General features: G+C 33.1%; 1 protein-coding gene across 1 annotated transcript; it reads right to left on the bottom strand.

Moving 5' to 3' along the window:
* Nucleotides 1-715: 715 nt before the first annotated feature.
* On the bottom strand, nucleotides 716-18,523 carry LOC126748545 (chymotrypsin-2-like). The gene is made up of 5 exons (XM_050457862.1): nucleotides 18,396-18,523; nucleotides 14,754-14,929; nucleotides 14,493-14,687; nucleotides 11,900-12,085; nucleotides 716-1,099 (listed from the first exon to the last, which is right to left on the bottom strand). Exons 1-5 carry the CDS (start codon nucleotides 18,477-18,479, stop codon nucleotides 868-870), a joined length of 873 nt encoding a protein of 290 aa, XP_050313819.1. The 5' UTR covers nucleotides 18,480-18,523; the 3' UTR covers nucleotides 716-867.
* Between the last annotated feature and the right edge of the window lie 1,170 nt (nucleotides 18,524-19,693).

The following is a 19,693-nucleotide window of genomic DNA, read 5'->3' as shown; positions in this document are numbered from 1 at the left end:
TCAAATGATTCTAAATTTTCATGATTTAATTTAATGGGTTTGATTGGTCAGTTGATGGATAAAGCAACGCTCTCGGGCCAACTGACGACTTCTTTCTATATTAATTTTATAACATAAACTTTCACTTATATGAGTTTCAAACTGTATCAAATAGTTCTCATATTTTCTTTTACGTCTTTGTAACCCTAGCACTCCTACGCAACGCAACCTGGCCAGCTGACAGTCAATTCGTCGTCTAATTGTATGTCGTCAACAAGTTTAACTGGTACCACAGGTGTACGTATTTGTAGACGGGCTCCCGCACTATGAGTCTGAATCTGGTGGTGGAAAGTGATGACCTGGGTGCTTTGTATAAATCTGTGGAAGTGGTATTCTCTAAGCATGTTTCTAAAAGTTCAGATAAGTTTTGTTGTTGAGAAATAATATTTAAATTCGTAGTATTTTTGAGATACTATGGTAGTTCATTCCTCTCTTATGACCCGACTTTTACAATTGTATTCTTTTATTTTTTAGTAATTTAGCTTAATAAGCGTAAATTAGCTTGTTAAAATATCACGAAATCGGAGACATTTAAGTAATATTCTCCATTTTAGTCTTTTACCATTTTTAACAGTTTAAATCTTAAATTTTTCTTACAGAAAAGAGGAAATTTTTATATGCACTTATAAAGTGCGACTGTTTTGAATTTTACATTTTGAAATTAAAACTCAACAAATTTTATTTAAAAATGTTTTTTTTATTATTTTCAATTGTTATATAATATATAATGTACAATTTGGCTAAAACAGCCTTTCAAGTATAATAAACGTTTAATTTCCAAACTTATTAGACCTTTAAGCATAGTTTTGTATACATCTCTTCGATTTATTATATTTTATATCTATCATCCTTCGAATCGTCATTAATATTAGGATGCTGATCATCAACATCAGAGTTCGTAGATATCCATTCTCTGTAGTAAACGACATTAGCAAAATTAAATTGTTCTGCATTTTGACAGAAATGATCACTATCGGATTGTAATTTCATATTGGATATAATTCCATATTGTACTCCATTTATAACCAAAGGTCCGCCAGAATCATCCGAACAAATACCCCTGAATAAATAACACTTAAACTATAATATACTTATATCTATAAACTAAAAAACATGTCGTATGTATAGTGTCCCATTTTGGGCACTTTTGCGGGATCTCCATTAGTCCTATAGTTGGAACTTTTGGTGTGACTCTCAAATTATAAGACAGTTTTACCACTAACCACAATTCTTCGAATAATTTTTAAACACTAACTAAACTATATAAATGACTATAAGAGATTGGACCTTTATCCCTTAAAGAATATTTTTTTTGATATTTGCACATTGCTAAACTTTAGTATGCATCTAATTTTCTGTTATTATTAACTGGTTTAAGTAATTTTAAGTTGTCTATCCCTACAAATTGATCAGTATTAAGTTATTAGTATAAATATGTTCAGCCAAACTTGACTTTTTCAACTTTTCCATATTTCAAATGAGCTACATGTTTCTCCTCCTGGTCTTTATTTTATCTTTTAGGTTTCTTAAAGGATTTCGTAACTTGGCTGAACTTTGATAGAACCATTCTTAGACCTAAGTCTTTGAATACCTTATCAAAGCCTCTCGTTAAGGTAGAATCATATGGTATTGCAACAAAAGTTTGCTTAATTTCATCTTTTTGAAATATGGTAGAGTTTCTAAGATTAACTTTAAACCTATGTTTTCTAATCAGGTTATCAATAATCTTATCGTCATAACCATTGACCCCTAGCAATTGTCTTAATTGTTACTTTGTCTCAATTAAAACTGTTATTACTTAGAGGAAATGAGACTAAACGACGTACCAAGAAATGCATGCTAGCCATTTTATGTTGAAAACAATGGTTACTAGTTGTGTATCTAAAAGTATTTGTTTCTTTTCTATAAATATCAAATTCTAACTGATTATCATTTTTGATGACAAGAGTATCTAAGAATGGAAGTGGGTTATTTGTTCTTGTTCAAAGGTAAATTTAATAGATGGTAAACAGTTTGTGAGTTGTTGTACTAAATTATTAATATTGGATTTGCTTTTGTCGAACATGGGAAACACATCATTAACATATATTAACCAAACTCGAGGAAAGTTTTGGAATGTATTTCTTGCATTTAACTCAAAACGGTTCATGATGAGCTCTGCTAAAAAGGGAGAAAGGCAATCGTAGCGTTTTTTTTTAAAGATGTTATAGGTAAATAAATATTGCTACACAGCGAATAGCAACTCTATATTGGTAGGCCTTTGTTTGTACGTTGATACATACTTACCACACTTTTAATTGTTTGAATTGAGAAACATTAACTCACTATTTAACTGTTCTTAAGTACTGGAAAGTTATTTCGAATAGAACAACACTTTTGTATCAGGATTCAATCAGGTTTATTATAAAAATTCCCAATTAAATATCTACACAAAATACATGAAATAACTCTTGTGATTCCGAACTAAGAACCAAATTAAAAATGCATTGAAACCATTTTTATTTTGTTTTATACCGGATAATATTGATTGTCTTTGGCCAAAGATTAAATAGATACTCTATTTTAATGTACATACACTATATACAATACAAGGCTAAAGGTAATAATGTCAAAATAAGATTAAATATTATATATAAAAAGATGAATGGATAAGTAAAAAACTTTTAAATAAATTGGTGAATATTATGTTTTAAACAGAATGTTAATATAAAAAAATGACAACTGGCCTTAAAAATCCTCCGACTGAAACTAGGTAATTACCATGTGGTCACTTCGAAAGGTGTAGCTGAGTTTTAGTCTGGTACATGAGGTAAACCAAGGTATAGCTGTCGGCGAACAGTGATCCAGGACAATATCTTGTCAATACGTAATCCAGCGAGTAGCAAAAGTTAAAGTTGAGGAAAAGGGAAAAATCGGTTGAAGTTAGGTCAACATTCCAGTCTCAAAATTCTTGCATAAACAGAAATAAAAAAACCCTGGAAGGACAAAAGCCTTCTTAAGCCGAGTTTACATTGGTATAGTTAGTTGTACCAGTTACTTGTACAAGTATATCCAGGACAGTTCACATTCGCTAGTAGGTGTTTACACATAAAAGTAATTATTCGCTAGCCAGTTCCCAACGTGCAGTAGATGAGATGACTCCTTTTCATTGCCGGCGTCACGCTTTGGGCATTTCAAAATTAATAATTAAAAATCGCGTTAAAAGAATAATGTTGAAAATATCGAGCATTTTAATTGAAGAAACTATTAGTTTGATTGAAGAAGAAGAATATCGTCCTTCGAAAAGGATACGGGTTCGAAGGTGGATAGATAGAAGAGGTACAAGAGGTGCATCCACTCTTCTTTTAAAAGAACTTCGTATGGAAGATCCTGAAGAATATAGATTATGCCTTCGATTGACACCGAGTAAATTTAATGACTTGCTGAATATGGTTCTGCCTAGAATTCAAAGAAACAATACAGTTTTAAGAGACGCTTTACCAGCACATGTTAAATTAGAAGTTACCCTTAATTTTTTGGCAACTGGAAATAGCTATAGAACCCTTCAACATTTTTTTCCAGTTCCAAAGACGTCAATATCGAAGTTTGTACCAGAAGTTTGCGACGCAATTTATGATGCACTGAATAAGTATATAAAGGTAAGTTAAACATATTTTTTTTCTTATAAATGTATGTATATATTTAAACATAGAAACATATGAAATTAATGAACACATTATTACGTGAGTAAAATGAAATCAAGAATACAGAACGAAAGTGTATAACTTAAAGTTCCTTTCGATCTTTTTTTTTGAATATTCGAGACGGAATAATTAATATTTTTAAAGGTTACATTTTCAAATTGCAAATTATTATTTGTTGATGTGGTAGACGATAATGATACATTCTGTTCTGAAGTTGATTGGAATAGTTGGTATCCAGGAGGCGAGAATGATTGCTGTTGTTGGTCAAGAGGTGCCGGTGGTAAATCATAAATTGTTGGAGATAATAAAGATGGTTGCTGTACAGGAGATTACAGAGGTGAACGCTGTTCAGAAGACGGTGCCGGCGTCGACGGTAGTTGGTATCCAGGAGATTGCGGCGACTGCAACGGTGGTTGGGTTGAATAGTTTGAACCCCAAGGTTTTACCAGAAGAATGGGAAGATCCAGTAGGACTTGGTAGATTTTGTGACATAAAGGGTGATGGAGTAAGACTCATGCACCTATATCGGGTCAGTGTAGTCTGCAGCTCATTTTGACATTGTAGGGCCAAGTGTAACGGAAGCTTCTTTAAAGCGATGGCCATATATCTTCCAGAAGCCTTAAATTCATCTTCTTCGTTACCAGATTGCAGTAAGGAACAATTAATGTCACGAAGCTCTGAAACTGCGGTTGATAAATCCTGGTATCGCCTTTTTGATCCCGCTAGGGAACTGCATGCTAATGCTTTCTGAGAAGCTGTTTTAAGGTTTCGAACTTCAGATGTTGTAGTAGTTTGAGAAGTTGCATTTGATGTTTCTTTAGAAGTACCAGGTTCCGATTCCAGTTCGTTCTTCGTATTTTCTTCACTTTGTCTAATTGGCTGCGAGATCTAAAAAGAAAAAAAAGGGAAAATTTAAATATTATAATCAAACATTGTTCTTCTGTCTATTGAGAATGATTATTATTTTCAGGTCCCTTCTACTTTAGAAGCTTGGAAACAGAGGGGTTTCCAAGAAAGATGGAATTTTCCCAGGTGCTGCGGGGCTATCGACGGTAAGCACATATTAATTCAAGCTCCTCCAAACTGTGGAACAGAGTTTTTCAACTATAAAGGACCTCATGGCAATTGCAGACCAGAATTACTGTTTTTCGTATATCGATGTTGGATGTAATGGTATTGTATCCGATAGAGGGGTTTTTCAAAACTCCTCGATGTACGAAGCTTTAGAAAAAGGCATACTTCCAGAAGGAACTTGTTTAGTTGGTGACGATGCCTTCCCTCTAAAAACGTATTTAACTAAACCATTCAATTCTGTGCCATTATCAAAAGAAGAAAAAATGTTCAATTATCGCCTGAGTCGCGCAAGGCGTATCATTGAGAATGCATTTGGTATTCTGTTAGCAGATTTCGAGTATTTGAGAAAAAAATTGCCTCCAAATTAGCAACTGTTGACAAAATAGTAAAAGCTTGTTGTGCCTTACATAACTGGCTACGTAAAACAAATTCAAATACTTATTTTAGAAAAATAAGAATTTGAATAAGTATTTTTTTTCTACACCAGGCTGTTTCGATGAAGAAAATATAGACACGGGAGAAATAATTCCAAGAAAATGGAGAGCTGAGGTGTCAAATTTGAGAAAGGCCAACAAGCCATCTTGCAAGGGCAACATCTAGTTACAAATCATCTCGACTTGTTAGACATTTCCGGGATTACCTTAAAAGATACGTTAACAACGAAGGAGCAGTACCATGGCAAGAAGCAAGAATTTACTAATTTTATTAGTGTTATCAAAAAACAAATACCTATATCTATTAATATGAGTTACGCTGTTAATTATTATTATTATTATTATTATTATTTAGTACGCATTTTGTTGAAATCAGAATAACTTCTAATTGTAGGGCCTATATTTTAATTGCTACATTAGGTAACACTATTATGTAAATAAACAAATAAAAGAGCTAGAATACACTTCCTTTTTTTAGTTTTTTAAATTTAAAATAGTCCTAAAGTCCTAAAGTAAACCGTAATTTAAAAAAAAAGTAGCTGGTCAGAAAATCCAAACATTTAATAGGCTGAATGTCCCATTAAAAAAATAGTGCTACGTTTTTTATGAAATTAGTTAATACTCCAAGATAAATGGGTCATCTCTTACACTGCGGTACAATGAAAATTAGAACACGAAATGTAACCTCAGAATTTCTACCTACTAAATAATATTATGAAAGATTTGTCCGAAAAAAAATCAGTTCTGTTAATATTATTACTAATTAATTTATCTGTAATTTGAAAATAAACTTACCATGTTGCTTTGAGTTGGTCTTTTTTCTTTTGTCTCTTTCATAAATGCATGCATAATATGGAACCATTTTAATGTTGGGGTGTATACATCATCAGCTTCCATTCCCGATTTAATAGATTTTTCTATTTTTTGCAACTCTTGGCTGTAAGTATTTCTCAGACTTTTTATTTTTTGCCTAGCATCGGCTACGGTGAATCCATCAACACCCATATCTCGCACTAATTTCTCCAAAGCTGCCGATCTCATTTGATTGTTTCTGTAACTGAGTTTGGTAACATTCCAGAGACACTCGTATTCCCGATAAAGTTAACGGTTTCCCCCTCGGACCACTTCATTTTAATACCAAATAAAAATTAAGAAAATTACCTACCGCACTGATTTCACTTTTTCACTTGCCAAAGCGCATCCAGACCCGTCTACACTCGACTAGTTACTAAACTACTTGCACATAACACATAAGATGTGTTATGTGACTTATGTGACTTTCTTATGTGTTATGTGACTACCTGCCTGGCTAGTGCGAAATGTGGTGAAAGGAGAAGGCTAGTAAGCAAGTAAATAGATGGGGTTATTCACTTGCCTGTCCTGGCTACTTGCACAAGTACTTGCCTGATTGATAGGTTGACATTGGGTTAGTTGTTGTCTTACAAGCTACTGGTACCAGTAACTAACCCGTTTACTATACCAATGTAAACTCGGCTTTATAATCACCAGTATTATAGGTATATAAAAGAGATTTTAGACAAAAACAGACAAAAAGACTTACCTCAACCATGAGGGTTTTGCACCAAAGAAAGTTTCGAGAATACGTGACATGTGATTATCAAGTTTAACTTTTTTATAACTGCATTTAAAAGATATTAAGAAAAAATCACTCGGCGATGTTAAATGTTGATACTTGTTTAATACATAATTATATTAAAAGAGTCCCAAAATTGAGCCATTCAGAGAAAACACCCGAAAAGGCCTTCAAACGTGTGTCTTTCACCTGCCCCCAAAGTGAACAGACGCAAAACTGAAGCAGTAGTTAAGGTGAGAATTTGGATATTGACATAAAAGTAGGGCTGCAAAGGATTTAAATGTGATATTAAATAATAAATAAATTTAGAAAAACTAGTACCTAGTACTAGTATAAAAAAATAAAACCCTACACAATTACCCATGGATGTACTTTCCAGCTGTTCATAGAACGAGTTCATAAATTAAAAAATATTTTGTGACAAGCAAAGTTTTGTTAATTTAGTTATTTCTAAGATATTATCGATTTATTACTTTCCTAAAGTAAAAAGTTTATTACTATTACTTTCCAAAAGTTCAATCAGATATTCTAAGTTTCTGGTATAGGAATGCTTGGGAACAAAGAAAAAACATCACAAGAAACAAGAATTTCATTTTTCCTTAGAATTAAATTATTGACTTTTCAAATTAACTGTTGGCTGTTTTTGACTGAAAAACATTCATAAGGTTATTTTTAATGTATCAAATTACTTTACTAAAAACTTTTTAATGTTGTAAGTTGGAGAACCTATAGTGGAGACAATTGGTCTCGTTTTATTGCCAGATTTATGGACTTTCTTTAACGGATGTATATTTTAAAAGTAAATCTCACTTTGCCAAGAAGGCTGAAGTTTTTGCTAAGAAAAAAGGGTTAGATTTAGAAATCAGACATTTATATAAAAAACGTAACATTTTGAAATTAGAAGCATACACACTTTTTAAAAAACTTATTTTTAGACAAACTGATTTAGAGTATAAAGTATGGAGCGATTTTTAAAGAAATATATTCATTGCATCGTTTGGTCTCATTTCCTCTAAGTAATAGCAGATTTAATAGAGAAAAATAATCTTACCTATTTAGCAGTTTTGAGTTAGTTAACCAAACTTATGTCTTTTTAAATGGGACACTCTATATATTTATTGACTTAAAAATTTGTTAATGGTAACTGAATGTATTCCGCTCATCCTCCACTAAATTTATTTAAAAACCATCAAAAACATGGATTGGATGTTTCGGACTTAGAACATGTCAATCATCAGGGATAACGATTAAGGGGTCCTGTCAAATTTATACGTCTAGGGCCTCAGACAAGGTTAAATGGTTAAAACGAATAAAAATAAACAAAAATAACATATTAAAATACATGTGAATAGGACAAAAGTTGGGTTTATTAAAACTTAAAACTACATAATTACAACATTAGGTCCTTTAATTGGGTTGCTTTTGAATACAGGAACCGAGAACATCGGTTTTCTAGTCCAAAATCTTTGGAACATCTTTGTAATTCTTTGAATAGCATTAGAAAAAATCATTGGTATTTTTTGCAGATTTTGGAAGGTTAAATGAATTGCGTCTCAAAGCTCTACCATCGTATCGTGTTTTAAATACTTCATTTTGTATATAGCCCCATAAACAAGAATCTAAAGCAGACATTTAACAGATTCGTTGGTACCTATCCATCTTTCAGGAAAGTTATTATCAATACCCTTAAGAGCTAGAGTCAACAAATACCCTTAATAGCCTAGAGTTATGACTTGGCGCACTATATTGCTGTATTTAAACAGCATTATATTCGGTTAATGGAATATTTTCGAGCAGTTTCGGAATAACTGCCTCAAGGATTTCTAGTTACGTGAATGCTGTAAGACCTTCAAAAATCCTATAAACTATTAGTCTGCTTCTATTATAGGTTCTGCTATAGGTTGCTTCTATATATCCCAAAACATCTATCTCTTTTTTTCCATGGTTTTTTTATTGTACGTTTTAGGACGCGGTTAAATAAAGGATGCGTGCAACTAAATTTACTTTTAAACGAGCAGATATCTCCAAAAGCGGTTCCCGTCTTTCTGGTTATCTAGCAAGCACAAACTTAATAGAAAAATATTATATTATGTAATAATTACCAAAAATATAATACGTATGTAATTTCATCCATTATTCGAAGAACTTGATAAATATCATTTGTATGATAAATGTTTGCATACCTTACATCAACGGCTCTCGCACTTCGAGCCCACGAGTAATGGTCAAAGTAATGGTCAGTTTATTTCATTAACTCGTGAATACAATCCACAACCACGTTTACTATCTTGCAATTATTTAGCAAATATGCGTACTTTATATTCGAAGGAAAGTCCAGCAAGAGTATATCAAAGATACGCTAAAATGGTTTTCTCTCTTCCCATCCAGCAGTGAGTTTTAGGCATGCGCAACATGCTCCATGTTCCCTGGTATGGTTTATAATTTAAAAAGGAGTGCGCGAATATTCAGTGCTAATACGTCCGTTAAATAAAAATACCAAAAGAACGAAAATAAACTGGTTCTAGAAAATTGACCAAAAGTCGATCAAAAAACCGATAAGATACAGATATATTTGACATTTATTTTTGTTTCCTGTCATAAACATAAATCATGGTTTTTTAATGTTATGAATTTAATTTATCAAACATTTTTTATTTACTTGAGTGTTTTTGAAAAAAAGTGCATTTTAAATAAAATATTATATATTTTTAAAGCGGTAAAAAAAAGATAGAGATTAAAGTTTATAAATATACAGAGTGTGCTATTTAAAAAAACATTTTTACAAGAAACATTTTTTACTTTTGTTTTACACTTATTTTTTAACAATTTCTTACATTTAAAACAAGTTTGGTTTATATTGTACACCACTGCATTCTACGGAACAAAAATCTATAAAAATATTATTGTACCTTTTCGATAAAGGATAACTGAGATACGAGGGGGTCCCAAAATGCAACATTTTCAAAAATGCCCTATATTTCAAAAACTAAAAGCGCTATAAAACTTTTGTTAGCGGCATCTTTAGCTTCACGAAAGAATAAAATACTGTGGCGAAAACCCCATCCCATTCACGTTAAAAATAACATAGGTGCCCCGTAAAAGTACCCAAAATGGGACACTGTGTATGTACATACTATACATGTATAACCAAAGTCTTAATTAAATGTATTTCAACGAAAAAATTAGTAGATTTAAACTGTATTATAACGTTATACAGGGTGTCTCAAGCTGTGGTGAAAAGACTATTCAAGATACAGCAAAAAGTTAGTGTAATAAGTATTTTTTTAAAGTAGTTGTTTAATTAAATACGTCTTTAAATTTAGGTTAAAACGTTTAAAAACGAGTTATGTAGCCTCTTCCACGGTTAGTGCTTATTCAGCACCATCATTCCTCAGAAATCCAGTTCAGCTAGTTCGCGTTCGTAGATTACCGAACCTATAAATATATGTAAATTCATTACTTTAGGTATTTTTACTTGTCCATTATTAGACATACATAAACGGGCACACCGCACGATATCTCTGGAGATGAGTGGAACGTTATGGAAATTTTCCAGAACCATGGTCTGGCGAGTATATAAGAACAAGTAATGGTCACCGTAGAGGACGGTCAAAGGTACTATTATGCCCATAAGTCTTCTAATAGACCCGTCCTGCCCCACCGAAGGTTACTAGAGGCCAATAGTCTTTCAAAAAACAATGAGTCTCTTTGGTTTGAAGGACTCAAAGTCGCTCGATATATCGCAGGTGTTGCCCAAGTAGTGCGCGTGAGTACTGGGTACTCCTCGATAATGTAGTGTGCAGTTTCACACTCCTCCCAACACCACCGGCATTCCGGGTTGTCCGCAATGCCGATGGTATGGAGATGGCGTCCTAAGTACCAGTATTCGATTAAAAGGCATTTCTCTAGCCGAATTTGGAGTCTTTTTAAGTACTGTAGATTTCTGGTGAGACAGACAGAGGCCATATCTATGTGTACCTTAGCCTATCTCATGCCAGGTGCTTCCTTCCATCTTAAGAGGGTCCACTTATCCAAACATTTCATTGTTACAACTTATTATCTCAGGTGCCATATAAACACTGCAGATCAGAAGGAGAGGACATTTTAGGGCCGTTCGCATGCAACCCATGGTGCTTAGGCATCCGAGGCGTTGGAGTGTATCCAGTTGAGTCCGAATTTTTGTTTTCCCCATACAGAGTCACCAAACGATATGTGATCTCACGAACGTGCATGAAAAGTGGTCTGACAATAGATTAGTAAATTCAGCGAAGGATCTTCAAGAACAGATCCCAGATTCTACGGAAAGCCCTCCTGCAGGTCCAAAGTCGGCAGGTCCCCTCATTATTTCTGATGTATGCATGATCGTACCAGAAGAATTTAGAGTCTAATGATCCTGAGACCTCCGAGAGGCGCCATTTCTCCACTATAAGCAAGGCCCTCATTATCGGGCTATCTTGGATTACCAGGTGGTCAGCGTAGGTCTGCGTGTATAAGCCACCCTGTTTAAATAATTGATTACGCTGTCGACTAATAGGCACCACAGGGTTTGGAATAATACTCTTCCCTATGGCGAGCCCCTAGCCAGCAACGTTTTGACAACCTCGCTGGTAACTTGGGCAGATACATATCGCTGCGAAATCTCATCAAAACTATCCATCTCACCAATGATTCCAAGCCATGACATTTGAGTGCTTGGCAAGGACAAAGGCTCATTCAATATCTAGAAACATACCCAGGCAGTCTTTACCATTTCCCAGAGCCAGCAGTCCGTGGATTTGCCCGTCTGGTAGGCGTATGCAGTGGTCTTCCAACGAAGGTGCTTTCTTTTAGTTACCGATCAATTAATCTCTCCATCAGCAGAAAACTTATAAGAATGATAGGGAACAAGGGCGGCTAATACAACGCGTTTATTTTCTTATGTTGAAGATAGCAGTCTCGTCTATTATCTATTTGAAACAATGGAATGTACGTGTGAATTTTAGGAAAATATTTATTTCATTCTTTAGGCTTTTGTCACCACAACTTTAGATTACCTTGATTTATAAATATCTCATCCCACATTTGATTTTCGTTACCTTTGATTTTCCTGTGGTGGGATACAAATATCTGTAGCATCACAATGCAAGCCTCTAGACTTCGGCATTGTAAGGTTAACAGCGTGTAAATCTGTAGTCTTTGTATTATTATATAATAAGCCATATCCAGTTGCTACAGCGATCTTACCATAATAGGATGAATCTAATGCATTTTGATTTGGTAACCTGTAAACCGAAGAGATATGATACAGGGTGATTGACCACTGATGGTACAGTAGTCGTATATGGAAAATAGAATGTAGCATTTTTAGGAAAATTTGGTAGCTATCGATCTAAAATATTTTCAGCACTTCAGCGTTGCCGTTTATATAGAAAAACGGCAACTTTTTTGATGTTTTTATTGGCATCTTATATATTTTAAAAAATTTTGATTCCCTGTTTCGTTTTGAGTCTTTTTATAATCATACTTCCCTATACCCATCTTTAGCGGTTTTTGTTAAAACCGAAAGGATAACTAATTAGTTATTTAAGTTCCTAAGAAACTTACAATGTAAACATTACTTTAAGAGACCAACTTGATTAACTTTCCATACCCTGATTTCTTTAACCTTTCTCCAACTTTATCTATGGGTTATGGAAAAGTCAGTTCTGTACAAAATGGCCGCAAAATTCTATTTAGCACAATATCATCACCATCATTTATCACACCTTCTAGGAAATTCACTAGTTAATTCCCTTCAACTGGTGGGATATTGCTCGAACCAGGTGAAGTGTCTTCGGTTTTTCTTCTTTTTAGCTTTATCTCACTTATTTTAATCATAAGTACTTTTGATTGGCCAGGAATTGTTTACCAATTTGGAGATACGTGATATGCTTGCGCGTAAACATGCGCAAGTACATTTTAATGGACCGCATGCAAAACGAAAATCCAATGCTTATTAGCAGAGTGTTATTCACAGACGAGGCTACATTTACTAGACGCGGCGTATTTAGAATTTTTAACTTTAGAAATGCTCATATGCGAGATACTGAAAACCCCCATTTTGTTGTCAGTCGCATGAATTTAGGTGTAGTATCGCATTTGGTGTAGTATTACTGGAAACCATATAATAGGCCCCCATGAACTATCACCTAATTTGAACGGAGACTCGTACTTAAATTTCTCACGAAATGAACTTGGAGGTTTTTTTGGAAGATCTACCATTAAGTAAATGTTAGACAGAACATGTATTTTATGCAAGGTGGGGCGCCAGTGCATTTTTCTTGACAGGTACGCAAGTACCTTGACGAACAAAATCCCGAACGTTGGATTAGCCGTGGAGGGCCTTTGTTTTGGCCTGCGCGTAGTCCAGACTTAAACTGGGAATATTTGAAATGAATTGTATATGATAGTCCTATAAATAATTTAAATGAACTAAATTAAAAAATTGTAAATTCTGTAAATATGTTAAAAAATAATGAGGATCTTCTTTTTAAGATACGGCAGTCATTTGTTAAACGTATTTCAAAATGCATATATAATTTAAATAGAGGGCATTTTGAACAGTTTTTACAGTAGCGTTATTTGTATGTTTCTTTGTTTATTATTGTTTTTGGTATATTTGTTTGAAAATAAAATATAAAAAAATAAATATCATTTACTTTGGTTATGATATAAGAATTAACAAAAAAGTCGTAATATCTTTTTTTTATTTAGTAACTATTCTAATTTTACATAAATATCAATAAACTTAGGTATTAATTTTATTTTATTTAGGATTGCATTGCCAAAAATCTAGTAAATTTAAGTCATTCGCAAGTTATGAAAACCTAAAAGTGCAATTATTCCGAAAATGGTTGCTCCTAGCGACTTTAATAAGGTATACATTTTCTATGTAATATTAAAAAAGGACATTCTTTTGATACTTTTCAAACTAATATACGAATCTGCAAAAAAATTAGGGGATTTAAAAAGTAAAAACTAACGCAACAAGCGGCCTCTACCGAAAACATGAAAACTGTATACGAAATTTTATTTTTCTTTTTATAAGACTCGTATGTTCTAAATTTCATGTCAGTATGTCATTTGGTTCAGAACCTATGAGAAAAAAATGATAAATCAAATAATACCCCGTATTTCAGTTACCTACTATTAAAGTTAGGATAAGGCAAGTCGACCTCAATCACATTATTTTGACGTAAGGAATCTATATATTTATAATATCTATTTATAATGCTGATTAAATTAGGGTATAGAAAGTTAATTAAGATGGTCTCTCAAAGTGATATTAAAAATATTAGCTGAGAAATAAACAATTAGTTATCCCATGGTTTTTAACAAAAAACACGATAAACTCTAGAGATAGGTATAGGGAAGTATCAGTAAAAAAGACTCCTAACAAAACAGAAAATTAAAATATCTAAAAATATATAGGGTATTCCATTTAAAAAATCAAAGCTTTTTTTCTATATAAGCGGCAATGCTGAAAATATTTTAGACTGATAGATCATTTGTCTCTTACCACAGCTACCAAATTTTCTTAAAAATGCTACGTTCTCTTTTCCATAAACGGCTAACGTACCATCGGTAGTCAATCATCCTCATCATATAACAAAATGATTTTGGAAATAAATTTAAATACCATAATGTTACCTGATTGGTTTTATTCTGCTAGAATATTTTATAGGGTCTTTAAGATTTATTATGGCAATATCACTTGTCACTGATGTACTTTTGTAATTCGGATGTACTATTATTTTATTAGACTTGAATGCCGACTGTTCATCAAAATTAGCTACACTTGATTTTCCTACCATAAGAAAAATATGTTCAGCAGGTATATTTTCCCTAAAATAATTAATTGAATTTATGAATTTACATTTTAAGATCAGTTATATTATAATACTATCTTACCCTTTGAAAGATACACAATGAGCAGCAGTAAGAATATATTTTTGGGAGATTATGGATCCGCCACATCCAAATGTAAACTTGTCATTTATTACTTCTTTTTTAAATAAAGCCACTTGATACGGATAGTCTTCTATAGACACTCTTTTACCATTAACAATTCTATTTTCAATTGCCGCCTAATAAATTTAAAAAATATATATATTTAAAATAAATTTAAAAAAACATACATATTCGATATCTATCATTCAATTTTCAATATGTATGAAAATGTGACACAAATTTCTTGTAACATTCTTATTGTTATTATTCCTTTTTTTTATCTTGTTCAATTACAAATGAAATTAATATTTATAAGATTTTGGAGTTTTATTACGTTACACATTTTAACTATTCAGGATTCTTTTATTTTTAAAAGCATATATTTTTTAAAAGACTCTCTAAACTGTTTTTTTAATGGCAACGTTTCGGCCTATATTAGGTATGTATTGGTAAAATAATGTATTTTATTATTATACAGGGTGTTTCAGAACAATGGGATCAAACTTCTGGGGGTTGTTCAATGTAACAGAAGAATCCATTTGAGTATAGGAACCCATGTCCGGAAATGCGTCACTACGCCACTACGGCCCTAAGACGCGTTAAAATTTATAAAAAATCTGAATTACCTAAATAGGACCTGCTGCATTTATTTTTACCTTTTGTACATGATACCATAACAACAATTGTTTAAAATCAACGCTTATCAATGTCAATTCTCAATGTCATGTTTAAAAATTTTATGGCTTACAATTTTTAAACATTTATTGCTAATGGAAAACTTTACCAATCAAGAATTGGCAGATATGCATTTGGCATACGGAGCAACAAACTGCAATGCACGAGCAGCATCGCGGTTGTATCATGGACGTTATCCCGAACGACAGCATCCTGTCTACAAAAAGTTTGTTGCGGTTCATCGGCGGCTCGCTGAGACAGGCATGTTTAAGACCAAGATGCATGTAACTGGTGTTGCTCGAACCGTAAGAACGGTCGAATTTGAAGAAGAGGTGCTTCAGCGAGTTGCCGATGAACCATCAAATAGCACACGTGACGTCGCTAAGAATATGAATACGAGTAACGCTTCTGTCTGGCGGGTACTACACGAGTAAAAACTCCATCCTTACCACTTCCAGAAAGTTCAAGGTATGACTGCAGCCGATTATCATCCTAGAGTTTGTCGATAGAGAATTTTGTCGATGGCTTCTGGATCACATCATTGCACAACCAAATTTTTTACGATATGTTTTGTGGACCGATGAACCCTCTTTCACAAGAGACGGTATTTTTAATAGTAGGAATAGCCATGTTTGGGACGAAGAAAATCCTTGTGTAAATTTTCCAATAAAACATCAGAATCGTTGGTCTGTCAACGTATGGGCAGGCATTGTTGATGATTATTTAATTGGGCCATATCTTCTACAGGAACGGTTAACAGGACCTATTTATCTGCGTTTCTTGGAGGAAGTTCTCCCAAAACTCCTTGAAAATGTTCCACTAAACGTTAGACAGCAAATGTGGTTTCAGCATGATGGAGCGCCGGCTCACTTTGCTGTACAAGTACGCGAGTATTTGGCTCAGCGGTTTGGGCACCGTTGGATTGCCAGAGGTGGAGCAGTTTCTTGCCCTCCTAGGTCACCCGAATTACCGTCGCTCGATTTTTTCTTGAGGGGACATGTAAATTCTTTATTCTACGAAACTCTAGTAGAATCAGAGCTAGACTTAATTGGACGAATAACAGCAGCATTTGAAATCATTCAAAACGAGGATCAAATTTTTAGTGTAGTCCGCCGAAATCATGTGCGGCGTTTAAATTGGTGTATTGAGGTTGGAGTAAGACATTTTGAACAATTGTTGTGATGGTATCATATACAAAAGGTAAAAATATATGCATCAGATCCTATTTAGGTAATTAATATTTCTTATAAATTTTAACGCATCTTAGGGCCGTAGTGGCATAGTGACACATTTCTGGACATGGGTACCTATACTCAAATGGAGTCTACTGTTGCACTGAACAACCCCTAGAAGTTTGATCCCATAGTTCTGAAACACCCTGTATAATCGCATTCCGTAACAAAACAATAAATCTTTAGAACAATAATGAGTAAAAAAAATTCAAACTACTTCAGAGGCTCAAAAATAATTTAAAAAAAAATATTTCGGCGAACACTTAGTTTTATAAGAAGAACGACATATTTAGAGCTTTTTTTTGAAAAAAAAAAAAATTCTGTTCTCACTGAAAAAGAGTTCTGACATTTTCAGTTTTTTGGAATTTTTCGCTAAACGGTACTTATTTCGGGAAAAAAGTGTTTATAAAAAAAGCCTTATTATTTTTCTTCAGATGTCATATAAACGAAATTTTTGTGATTTACCAGAAGGACGAGAAATAATTACCTTTTCCTATGAAGGTCCGACCCAAATATCATATTTTATTTAACAACTTGCTAGTGGCGCTACCTGGACGATTTATATTTTCAGGTATCAAATACTATAATAAGCCGATTATTTACGTGTAATTAGAGTTCTTCTTACATTCATAGTTTTTGAGATATTTGAATTTTTCGCGTTTTATTCATTTGCGGTTGCCCCTGAAAAATGAACGCCAAAAAAATTAACGAAAATGGACTTTTTCCTTGTACAAAAAAGTCAATTTTCGTTAATTTTTTTCGTTAAACGTCACCACAAGGGTGAAATGATGCGGGTGAAATATGGCCGCCTACAGCAAGTGCCTCGGCTTGTTTTTTTTTGAAAGGGTGTCACAGTTTCGTTAAATTTTCAATGAAAACTATCCGGAAGCTGTCAATTAAAGATACCATCTAATCAGAAAACCTCTGGACTTTCCGAATATGTGCATATTAATCGGGGAAAATTGTGTATTGCGGCCAGCAAAATTCGGCAAATTTTTAGAAAAATATAAATACGGTGGATCGTATTGATCTTCAAATTTCATATTTCACATTGATTTAGGATGCAATTAATACATTTTGACAAATATTTGACATATTGAATTTTAAAGTTACATGATTTTCATAACGGTTTTGCTTTTGATCCGACATACAACGCGACTATGCAGGGTGTTCGGCACATAAACCGACAAAATTTTTTGACATATTCTTGGGGTTAGGACCCAAGGTATTAGGGTAAAAAGCTTTCAAATGACCCCAAAAATATACCAAAAAATGTTGTCGGTTTATGTGCCGAACACCCTGTATAAATACATTATGGTTCTTTGAAGCATGATACCCCAAGAACTCCACGACTAACCAAACTTAACTACACCTGATAATTTGTTTTTTTTTTAATTCCCTTAGGGCTTTTAACAGACAAGACCTTATGGTTCCAAATTCGAAAAACTAATAACTCAAATGGAATCACACTTTTTACAGTCTAGCGAAGGCCTTTAATTTTTCTGTTCGCCCTGAAGGAGGCCTAGTATAGTCCGAAACGTTACTTTTACAAGAAAAAAAGTTTGGGAGAGCTTGGATTTTAATTGACCCATTATTCAGCTTCCCCCTAAAAGTCAACACAATTGAACTGGGTCACTACCACAACACTTAAAAAATAGATTTTTTTAAAGCTAGTAAAAGTATTTTTTAAACTTACCTGGTGTGATAGCTGGATAAACACAACCACAACACATAACAATTGAAGACTTCTCATTTTTAATGTTTGTAGTAATAAAAGCATCAAAAATTCAATGGATACAGTTCAAGGAAAATTAATGGTCTTATATACGATTTTTCAATTTAATTAAGTAATTACTTTTTATTTTTCATGAAATAACTATTAAATGAGATATAAATAATTTCAGTCGTGTGTCACGTTTTAAAATATTGTCAAATATATTAAGTTTGCAAGCTTGCGATAATTGCGATAAGAGACATTTTGTTATTATTTTCCATTATAAAAATATTACCTAAAAAATAATAGAAACCGTATTAAATCCTCATAAAGTAGATAGTAAAAAAATTAAGTTTTAAATAAACAAATTACTTACTGAAAAAGTAAAAAATCACGGATCCCCTTATTTTGAAGATTAAATTTTTTCGTATCTGTTTCATACTTATTTTTATTTGGGGGTAAAAACCGCCCTCCCACCTCTGTTGTACAAATGGAGAGGTATGTTGTGATATGATCGTTAAATGAAGGTATAAAATAAATATGAATGCGCAATAACCTTTTGAATATCGATAATCTAAAAGCAGAGAAAAAAAATAAAATCACAATTTTTGTTTGCAAACTTATTTATATAAAAATTTATGACCGTTTTTTTTTTGACAAATCTTTAAACAAAAATTAAATCAATTTTTGACATTATGTGCGTAAATGTTTCAATACGGAAACTTTTATTTTAGATGACCCCAAAGGAGATATTAAAAAATTGTACCACACAGGGCTATAATAACTATAAGATTTTATGACTTGAACAATTTGATGCTTCATTTCAATGAACTTCTCCATAGTAGTGCTTTCTTATAATTAAAAACAGTTTGTCTTCTCATTTTTTGTGGTGTGCATTCTTGGTCCCATTATGAGTTTTCAATTTTGTTAACGTAACTCAGCCGATTCTTGAATTATATTGACTAAGTTCTCGTATCTTAATGTGTCGTCTTTGTTGTCTATTCACAACTGTATATGTTCTTGATAGCATTTCCAGTCAGCTTTGTGATTTTTTCTTGTTGGTTTGTGTTGAATTATGTGTTGAGCTTTCTTGTTGGCTGTGGAGTTGTCATTTATTCTGGCTGTAGTGGGATAATGGTCACTATTTCCACAATCTAGGAGCCTTTCCCAAATTGTTTCTTGGGAGTTCTAAAGCAATAATTTATTAGTCAATTGGGCCAGGATTTTTAAGCGGCGATTGAATTCTTGTATTTGTTCCATCTCATTGATCGTTTCTCCTT

Source organism: Anthonomus grandis, chromosome 22, assembly GCF_022605725.1.
Source record: "Anthonomus grandis grandis chromosome 22, icAntGran1.3, whole genome shotgun sequence".
Lineage (NCBI taxonomy): Eukaryota > Metazoa > Arthropoda > Insecta > Coleoptera > Curculionidae > Anthonomus > Anthonomus grandis.
The sequence above is the reverse complement of the archived record's forward strand: the minus strand, read 5'-3'. Positions and strand labels throughout refer to the sequence as shown.

Excerpts from the sequence above, each read along its gene's own strand:
- LOC126748545 (XM_050457862.1), bottom strand. The coding sequence starts at position 18,479 with ATGCTTTTATTACTACAAACATTAAAAATGAGAAGTCTTCAATTGTTA. Across the intron at positions 14,930-18,395 it reads TTATCCAGCTATCACACCAG|GCGGCAATTGAAAATAGAAT; the intron begins GTAAGTTTAAAA and ends TAAATTTATTAG. Across the intron at positions 14,688-14,753 it reads CATTGTGTATCTTTCAAAGG|GGAAAATATACCTGCTGAAC; the intron begins GTAAGATAGTAT and ends TAATTATTTTAG.